The following is a 10,408-nucleotide window of genomic DNA, read 5'->3' on the forward strand; positions in this document are numbered from 1 at the left end:
GTAAACCATACACTGAAAGCTTTTTTTATGTAGATTTTTTACCTATAAAGTTGCTGTAAACCATACACTGAAAGCTTTTTTTATGTAGATTTTTTACCTATAAAGTTGCTGTAAACCATACAATGAAAGCTTTTTTTATGTAGATTTTTTACCTATAATGTTTTTAACATAACAGCAAAAGCACTTGAAACTATGCCTAACTGGTTCTGTAAAAGCTAATAAATCTATTAGTCACTTAAAATTCTATAAAGAAAGATATGGAAAAACGTACTATTTAATCAGCTAAAAGTTTGTTTGTTTGTTTTGAATTTCGCGCAAAGCTACACGAGAACTATCTGTGCTAGCCGTCTCTAATTTAGCAGCGTAAGACTAGAGGGAAGGCAGCTAGTCATCACCACCCACCGCCAACTCTTGGGCTACTCTTTTACCAACGAATAGTGGGATTGACCGTCACATTATAATGCCCCCACGGCTGAAATGGCGAGAATGTTTGGTGCGACGGGGATTCGAACTCGCGACCATGACAACTGAGTTTGAGAAATACTGATTTGCTAATATTACATTTGTATTGAAGTTACATGGTTCAAATTAGTGTTACTTTGTTAAAAAATATTTTGAAATTGCCACCTAAGAGGCTATAAGTTGTATATTATGCTCAGAAAACATTCACAAATATTAAAGTTTTTGTTCAGAACATACTGTATATTATGTGTATATAAGTTGTATATTATGCTCAGAAAACATTCACAAATATTAAAGTTTTTGTTCAGAACATACTGAAATCAACCATGGATCAAAATTCATATTTATTTTTAAGTATAAAATTAAATAAATAAAACATAATTATTAAATAAGTTTCAACTCTGAAGTTTTCGATTTTTTAATGTGTGAAAGAATGACTACAAGTTCACTTCCTATTTTTTAATTCAATGTTGCATTTTTAAAGAATGAAAGTAAACAATGGTCAATGCAAGTATTTAATTACAAGAGAAAATATTATGAACAACTTTTCAAGTGTACTTATTTTCTAAATACACTATACGATATTTTGATCACTATCTTCTCACATATTCACATTTCGTTGCTCATTTCTGTCAAGTTCCAAGACCAAAGCTACAAAATAATTTAAAGCTCTTGCCATGCCAAACACTCAAAGTTATATAATAAATCAAATGCATTGAGCTCAAAAAATAAGACAAAATTTTTTCTCTGTAAACTGTTGAAAATTTTAAATTAAGAATAAGTGTTAATTCATACAGGGACCAACTTTCACAATCGGCATGTGAATAAGAGGTACCTTAAGAACAACAATTCATTTTTAATTAAGCTGTAACTCAAATACAATACTACAAATAGTTAAACATGTACATGCCTTTCACACTTTGTGAAACACTAGATTAATTTTTAATTAAGCTCTAATTCAAATACAATACTACAAATAGTTAAACATGTACGTGCCTTTCACACTTTGTGAAACACTAGATTAATTTTTAATTAAGCTCCAATTCAAACACAATACTACAAATAGTTAAACATGTACATGCCTTTCACACTTTGTGAAACACTAGATTAATTTTTAATTAAGCTCTAATTCAAATACAATACATCCAGTTGATAAACAGTTGTACTTGCCTTACACACAGTTTCAATAATTAAATTAATTTTTCAGCTATAACTCAAGCACAATACTAAAAGTAGTTAAAGATGTATACTTGCCTTTTACGTTGTATGAATCACCAGTAGCAGGTGGATTAAACTGTTTTCGTGGATCTACTCGATCAAAACCACCACACAAGGCCACATTGCATGAAGATGATACGGTCTGCAAAGAACTTGGGTAGTTCCGACCGTCATCATGGAGTGATTTTCTTTCTGTACTTTGTGACACCCCTGATTTATTCTAAGGATATAAAAATAAGCCATTTATTTTACCACAAATATTTCATTATTGTTTCTACCGATACATTTAACAGAAATGAGCGAAAAAAAAAAGCTGTTGAAAGTAAGAAAACGTATCTACCACAAGTAAAATATATGAGTAACGTAATATAACATTATAAAGGTGTACAAATGTCACTAAGAAAATGGTCGAAAATTCAAAAGGATTCTTCTATCATTCTGTTTTTTCATAAACTCTTTATGTTCATGACTACTTTCAACTGATTAACTGTAAATGTATGGGTGAGTTAACTCGAAAAACATGTTGTATGGTTTGTTTTATTCAATTGCAAGAAAAAAAAGGTCTATAGGTTGAAATATTTTGAAATTTCAAATGAACTCTCTAAAGATATTTTGCAAATAAAATATCTAATTTTTATAGGTGATATTTGTATGAATTTACAGATTTCATTGTGATATTTGAGAAACAATTAAAAATGACTACCTTTATTATAGATTGTAATTACTGTTTTTTATGTCTTCCTACATTCATTTAAAACATTCCTCTACAGTTTTTATAGGAAATTCTTTGTTTTTAATTAAGAAAAAAAGATGACATGCAATTTCACTGTGTTTACGATAACAGTCACACAATATTATAAGCAAGCCAACTTTTTCTTAATTGTTAATCAGAAGATTCTATTTCATATACAAGTTGTAAACCTGTTTTATCTTATTACATAGTTATACATAGCTTTTTCAATTTCTTTTCAGTGATTTTCTTCACCTATCAAGCAGTTACTCAGGCCAATAAGGACTAATGCAAACATGTTCTAACAAATAGTGGCCGCATCTGTAAAACAAAACTTGATATGGTCCACTGCTAAACGAACCAAGCCTACCTCACATTGTTCCACAATCCTTTTTTCTATCACACTGAAACATCATAATTCATATGAAGTATGAAATGGTAAAGCAAGCTTTAAAAAATCAAGACTATAATTATGGTTTGTTTGTTTTGAATTTTGCGCAAAGCTACACTAGGGCTATCTGCACTAGCCATCCCTAATTTAGCAGTGTAAGACTAGAGGGAAGGCAGTTAGTCGTCACCACCCACCGCCAACTCTTGAGCTACTCTTTTACCAACGAATAGTGGGATTGACCTGTCACATTATAACGCCCCCACGGCTGAAAGGGCAAGCATGTTTGGTGGGACGGGGATTCGAACCCGCGACCCGCAGATTTCGAGTCGAGCGCCTGAACCACCTGGCCATAATTATGGTAAAAGTGGTTCACAATGTCTTTTCTTCTAGCAACATATCAACAAGTTAAACTTACACTGTTTGTTTTTTTTCAAGCTCTGCATATATCACTGATAAACTGGAAGCCTTATTGAATTATACAAATGAAAAAAAGCTTTCATTACATGTTTAGATTACTATCACTTCTCAAATTGAGATGTAAGTAATTACATCACACTAAGAGAAACAGTGATTGGTTAATATTGTTAAAACTACACTTTTATTAAAGTTGCATGGTCAATTAGCACTGTTTTGTCCAATGATAATTCACCTTTCCTCCTAGGGATTATGAGTGCCATATTGTGTTTAAAAAAAATTCAAGAAATTCACAAACACTAATGCTTTTGTTCACAGAATACTGAAATAAACCCACAATCCAAATTTGTGATTTTTATTTTCATATATATGATTAAATGTTTTTTAAATAAACATCATCTCCAAAGCTTTTCATGTTTTGTTTGTTTTAATGTGTGGAAGAATAACAATGGATTTATTTTCTATAATCCCTTGAGGTGGGATGTACCATCCAGGCAGTAATAGAGTTAAAATATTCTTTTTTACTATTTTAGTTACTTAAATTTGTACAAGTTAATTCAATATTACTTTATTCAAGATATCAAATAGTTATAAACTTTTAATGATTTTGTTTCCCAAATATATGACATACTTACTACCAACTGCATTCCAAGTGAAGTAGAATGCCCCTCTGAAAGAAGTTTTCTAGCTTGAATCAGGGCATTTTCTAGTATTTCAATGAACTGTTCAAGATCAAGAGATCTTCTGTTCTCTGTTGGAAATATATATATCTACATAAGGCTATTCAGTGTTTTTCAAATCACCATAACAATTGATACAATACTCCAATTTTGACTCAACCTATTACAAAACACCTTACATTGTATGTATTGTAGGCAAGAAATAAATGGTCTTTCATTAGAATTATCTATGGTTTTAACCTTGTAAAGCACCGTATGAATTCATTTGATTTTGTCATGTCAGTATCATAGAAGCAGGCCTAACATTTACCGTAGTTATAAATCATAATTTTTTGGAATGTTTAAGAAAAATCAACAATTGTTTAAAGTTAAAAAACAAATAAAAACAAAGCTAAATTATTCATTCAATTTTATGATTATTTTATAAACTCCAGAATTAATGAATGTTTTGTTTTTGAATTTCGCGCAAAGCTACACGAGGGCTATCTGCGCTAGCCGTCCCTAATTTAGCAGTGTAAGACTAGAAAGAAGGCAGCTAGTCATCACCACCCACCGCCAACTCTTGGGCTACTCTTTTACCAACGAATAGTTGGATTGACCGTCACATTATAATGCCCCCAAGGCTGAGCATGTTTGGTGTGACGGGGATTCGAACCCGCGACCCGCAGACTGCGAGTCGAGCGCCCTAACCACCTGGTCATGCCGGGCCATTAATGAATGGATAACAAACACAGATCTAGATTGAAAATTATATGTATCTCGTTTAAAAATTAAAATGCAATACTAGTTCAAGGCAATTTCTATTGGTATAGCATATTTCAGAAATAAAAAGTGTTAGTAATATTGAGCTCAAAGAAATTTGGCCAATTTGTAAGGAGAATTACTGTCTGCAGGACCTGAATTATCACTAATCAAAATTACAGGTAATACATAAATCACAGTCAAATAAACAGACAATAACTAAGTAAATAAATATACTTAGTTACAGATTTCTATTTTCCCTCAGTACATAATAAAATGTTATTACTCGAGGTGAAACTTCTAGATCAAGTCATTCAAAACGTACTAAATTCATATTTATATTATATTTATACATTCATTCACACAGATGTTACCATTTTCATAACTGGAAAATATATTTTTGATGGATACTCACCTTGGTACACAGTTTAGCTATTTTCCTCATGTATCTGCCAGAGAGATTTGCATGCTGCTAACCTTGAGGAAATTCCCACCTATTTCACATGAACTGCACTACTGCATAATGACATCATCATGCAGCAAAAGCTCTCCGTCAGTAGGAAGGCGACACACCTCCATGCATAATAACTCCCCCTATGTACTTGCATTCGTGAAACTTCATTCTTTGAGAAGGCAAGGAAGAAAAAAATTATGCACCAGAAGTAGGGAGGATGGGTGGGAATGTGTGAGGTGGTGAGTATCTATAAGAAATACATTTTCAGGTAAGGAAAATGTGAATTTCCTAGATGATACCTCACCTCCTCACTCAGTTTAGTTAGAATTCCTCACTGAAGTGGTGGAAGAACCAGTGCAAATTGTACCTAGATGAGCATCCTTCAATAGGTGTTTGAAGAAAGCCCATGGAGTGTGACACCTGATGGCAGGGGCTCCATAGGGGGCACACCGGTAAGAAACATCTCTTCTCTCTAGGGTACACTCTTCACCCATAAAAGAAAAAAGGCAAAGAAGCTATATGTGCTTCGGGGATGGGTAGAATGTAAACAAAACCATTCAAGTGTTTGCAGACAAGTGACTGAACAGCCCATACATGTAGTGTGGTTGGAGCGCATTCAGATCATACCTCACTTCAACTGTACTGTCAGATTATACTAATACTAATAATCCAGGTATAAGTAATCACATTTATCCCACAGATTGAGAACACTTCTCTATCAAATTCTGAAGTACATTATCTAGATTTAAACAATAAGATAATGAATAATTATTGTAATATTAATATTTATGACAAAAGAAATGATTTTACATTTTAAATTTTTGGTCTTCCCACCTCCAAACAGTAATGTATCACCAAATGTCGTACAGAGCATCGTTCACTCACACCTTCTTAGGTATTGTAGAATTAGTAGTGATGTACAGGACTTAAAAATCTAATATTTATATGTTAGTACATAAATTCGAGAAGAAAACTTTAATTAAATATGTTAAATTATTTTATTATAAATATAGAAAATGTTTATCCAAATTTGAAAATAGTGATTTAAACAACGTAACAATATGCACAATAAAAAAAATAATTTCTAACATTTATTATAAATGAAATAATTGGAATTACTTATTGGACGTTTCATATCTTGTATAGGTATATTAATGTAGTGGTGGTTATATCACCTTCCCTATGTAAGACCTGCTACTGTGTGGATCTCTTTAGAACCATTGAAGATCCAGATAGTAGCATAGAAGGGTGAAAGATGAGAGCTATACTTATAATGTTGGTTGGTCTTAGTATAGTAATACCTTAACATCTTGGTATTTATGTCCAAACATCATATTGGGAGCTGGAATGCTAACCTCAAGAGCAGTTTTGCTGTCTCCCCCATTGATGTAATGTATTCTATTATTTCCTACTGCTTTTTTATTAGTTTTTTTTTTTACGAGCAACCACCTTCCCACATCTGGCTGCAGACAGAAAACAGTGGTAAAGATGTGGGATGTTGTGGGCTAGAGCACCCACATCTGCTATTTTTTTTCTATTAATCATGTGATGCCAGCAAAGTTGAGATTAAACTGGATAGATGGTGTACCCCCAATACAATTTAGGTCTTACTTCTGCTAGTACCTCTACTAAACACCAGGGCACATTACATGATGATCCACCTTGTGATTTGTACCAAATTATTGGATGTTTGTAATGTGTAATGTGGTTGCAATTTCTCTCTCTCTCTCATTATAATTTACATTTAATTTCATATATATATATATATATATATATATACACCCACACCATATATAAATGTATAGTAAAGTGAGCACTCACCTCAGTTGTACAGATTTCTAGATGCTACCTGCACAAGAAGGCAACATGTTATGCAATATTGGTCAATATATAAATATATGTGCACACCTTAATTCTACTAAACAAACTAACATTTCAGGAGGAGGGCTTAAGTGGCATGAGTAATGTATTTGAGGGGTGACCTGCACTGTATTAAAAGTGCCACCACTGCCCCACTTCTCACCATATTGGTACACCTTTGTATCGCCCCAGCTGTTGAGGGTTCTCTATGATTCACCACCCCAGCAGCAAGAATCTGGTAAGTGGCAAAGGTTTACCATGCTCCATTTGATGAAGGAGGGGGGATAGAATTTGTAGTATCTTGGTGTGCCTCGAGAGATAATCTATGACAAGAATAAGGGCACCCAGAATAGAACAAGCTATTAGACATACTTGTACAGAATGAGCCCAGAAATCCTGGTTGACAGTGTGGAAACAGGGAGAGTGAGACAAAGTGTCCCCCTGGTGAATGATAAAGAAGGCAACTGCAGAGTTGACTGTATGCACCATCAAGAGACATCTACAAATAACCACACTAAAAAAAATACACAATTTGATGTACCTACAACTTGAATTCATGAGAGTCGATATATGCTCCCCCACCCACCCACCCCATCTCGCCAATGTGACATCTGGAAAAGTAGAGAGACAAGATGAAAAGGAAGAGGAAAACCTACTATGGGAATAATTTTTTCACGTCATCAGGTGAAGTCTTTGAGTAAGGAAGGAGTATGGATAAGGACAAGGGATCCCAAGCAAGGATCCATATAATGTGCAGTCCATTGTAAATGTCACAAATGAGCATGGCTCAAGAGGATATAGGATTCCATGAAAGCAATTATGTAATTAGTATGGATAAGGACAAGGGATCCCAAGCAAGGATCCATATAATGTGCAGTCCATTGTAAATGTCACAAATGAGCATGGCTCAAGAGGATATAGGATTCCATGGAAACAATTATGTAATCGCAGGTAAGGTATCGTATCAGAATTAGGTGGGAATTGTCTCAAGTCTCTCTGGCAGATGCACAAAGAAGATAGCTAAAGTGTGTGAAGAAGTGAGGTATTGTCATGGAATCTAGGTTTATACCACAAACTGATGTTCTGAATTTTAACAAAGAAGTTTGCCTAAACTACTTTTGAAGATTAGTCCTCAAAAATTTTCTCTACGAGTGTCACTCTTTACTACGCAATTGCTATCCATCTTCCCTTGTTTGTTCATCTTACAATGTGAAATTCATATCTATTTTACAACCATATTTTGTGAAATAAACATAGACACAAAATCGAATCTTTGATAAACTTGCAAAATTAACAACGAGTATTTACCTATTCCCCTTAGTGCGCTATACCCTTGTAGAATCTGATTAAGACTTTGACTGCCTATTGTTACAGGATATTCTCTTCCATCACGCAAACAATTGGCATATTCTCTAAGGTGTGGACTTTCTGCTAAAAAAGTCTCTGAGGTCTGAATACAGCCAGTCTCTCGTAAATAACCTGAAAAATAAGAAGTCGAAAGAAATGTATTATAAAGTTATGAAAAGCATTGGAACACCAACCCATTACTTTAAATTCTGAACAAAACGTTATACATATTTACTCTTCCAATGATAAATAATGTAGTATTAGCAACCTATATATTAACTTTTGTATTACTATTTTAGTACCATGAGGATTCTGTTTGTTACTGAAAGAAAATTTCACTTACTCAAGAAAACCAGTATTGATTTTACAGAAATTCATTTGTGATATATAAGAAACTATCATAACCTTACCACAGTTTTTTTTTTAAATCATTTACCTTCTTTTTTAAGTTGTACTAAATCTTAGTGTAATTGATTTACTTTTGTACACAGGTTTCTTTAGAAGGCATGACTAAAGGCATGTTTCATTATGACCAATGACCTTCTCTGACTAAAGGCGTGTTTCATTATGACCAATGACCTTCTCTGACTAAAGGAGTGTTTCATTATGACCAATGACCTTCTCTGACTAAAGGAGTGTTTCATTATGACCAATGACCTTCTCTGACTAAAGGCGTGTTTCATTATGACCAATGACCTTCTCTGACTAAAGGCGTGTTTCATTGTTTCAGAAAATGTATTTAAAATTAAAATTCCTAATTCAAAATCCTGTAATTTGAAAAAAAAAGTAACTAAATGCATTATTAAACAATCATAAATCATACCTAAAACAAGTCTAGCAATTTCAGATGGCATAAATCCTTCCATCATGGGACATCTGTTAGTCAGCTGGTCAGATCAATTTTGGAGAATCTAGTGGAAAGTGAATTTTTGAAGTTCCTGGAACATGCATGTATATAGGGGTCAAATTTACATTGATAGTCTTTAAACATTTGTATTACATTCCTAAAATGTATGCATGTACAGCTAGAAATGGATTATTAAATTGATTAATCTATACAGTCAATTACCTACGAGTAGAGATTACATTGATTAGTATCTTAGTATCCAGTAAATTAATGAAAATTATGATTAAATCAATTAATCAAAATTAGAAATTATAATTATTATTGTTTTAGAATATTCCAACAATAAATTAACTAAAATTATGATTAAATTGACTGTGGTAAAAATATTAAATTAATCAAAGTTAGGGTTTCCAGTTATTACTGTTTTTGATTTTACAACTATCCAGGTTTTCGACATATTCCTATTATGTTTGTTTGCTATTAAGCACAAAACTACATAGTGAGCAATCTGTGCTTTGCTCAGTTTTAGCTTTGGTGAATCAGGGAGAGGATCATGATTTGAGTGTTTCCAGTTAAACTCTCATTTACACTAAACATACATTGTCTTTGTTACGACATCGCTAATTTTCAACAACTGACCATAGCGAAGGCAACTTGTTGGCAGCATCCACTTTTTTATTGTTGTTTTCTTTGAACTGCTGACTAGATGGAAGGTACATGGCAGCACCCACTGTATGTACCATGGTTTGAGGAACACTGTACTAATTGTGGTTGATTAAGCAACTAGCAAATACCACTAATTGTCAAGCTGTATCCACCATGTTACATGAAAAATACCAAAAAGCATCTTTACCATACAGGAACCCCACACCAGACAATTTATCTCATGAACCCTACAAAATACTTTAAAACACAGAATATTTTTATAACTGTGCTTCAGTCAAAAGAAGGGTAACAACAACCAAAGCCTTCAATTCTAGAACCTTACTGTCAAAACTTGTATTTTTAGTATAAAGGAAGCTAAACGTATTTTCAAATTTCAAATCAAAAAGAACTAACTAGCTAATCTATTGATCCAGAAATATCCCTGATAATATTTCATTTAATTACTTGTAACCACACACACACATATGAAATAATACAGATATAAAAATCCTCTTAAAACATATATAAGCATTATATACTATATTTTTTGAAATATAAGATGCACCGGTGTATAAGACGCGCCCTTATTTTGAAGACAAAGTTTTGGGGAAAAAAAAAG

The 10,408-nt window shown here is 33.1% G+C and overlaps 1 protein-coding gene across 2 annotated transcripts in view; it reads right to left on the reverse strand.

Moving 5' to 3' along the window:
* The window catches only part of LOC106467488, a 46,896-nt gene that overhangs the window by 31,038 nt on the left and 5,450 nt on the right, over positions 1-10,408 (reverse strand). Inside the window, exons 2-6 of one of the 2 annotated variants that reach the window (XM_022395685.1) lie at positions 9,784-9,952; positions 9,121-9,235; positions 8,259-8,429; positions 3,851-3,966; positions 1,717-1,900 (exon numbers count right to left, since the gene is read on the reverse strand). In XM_022395685.1, the coding sequence (XP_022251393.1) occupies positions 1,717-1,900; positions 3,851-3,966; positions 8,259-8,429; positions 9,121-9,166 (517 nt within the window). In that variant the 5' untranslated portion in view covers positions 9,167-9,235; positions 9,784-9,952. The remainder of the gene's footprint in view (positions 1-1,716; positions 1,901-3,850; positions 3,967-8,258; positions 8,430-9,120; positions 9,236-9,783; positions 9,953-10,408) is intronic. The other variant, XM_022395684.1, reaches the window with a different exon arrangement.

This window comes from Limulus polyphemus, unplaced genomic scaffold (genome assembly GCF_000517525.1).
Source record: "Limulus polyphemus unplaced genomic scaffold, Limulus_polyphemus-2.1.2 Scaffold2632, whole genome shotgun sequence".
NCBI lineage: Eukaryota > Metazoa > Arthropoda > Merostomata > Xiphosura > Limulidae > Limulus > Limulus polyphemus.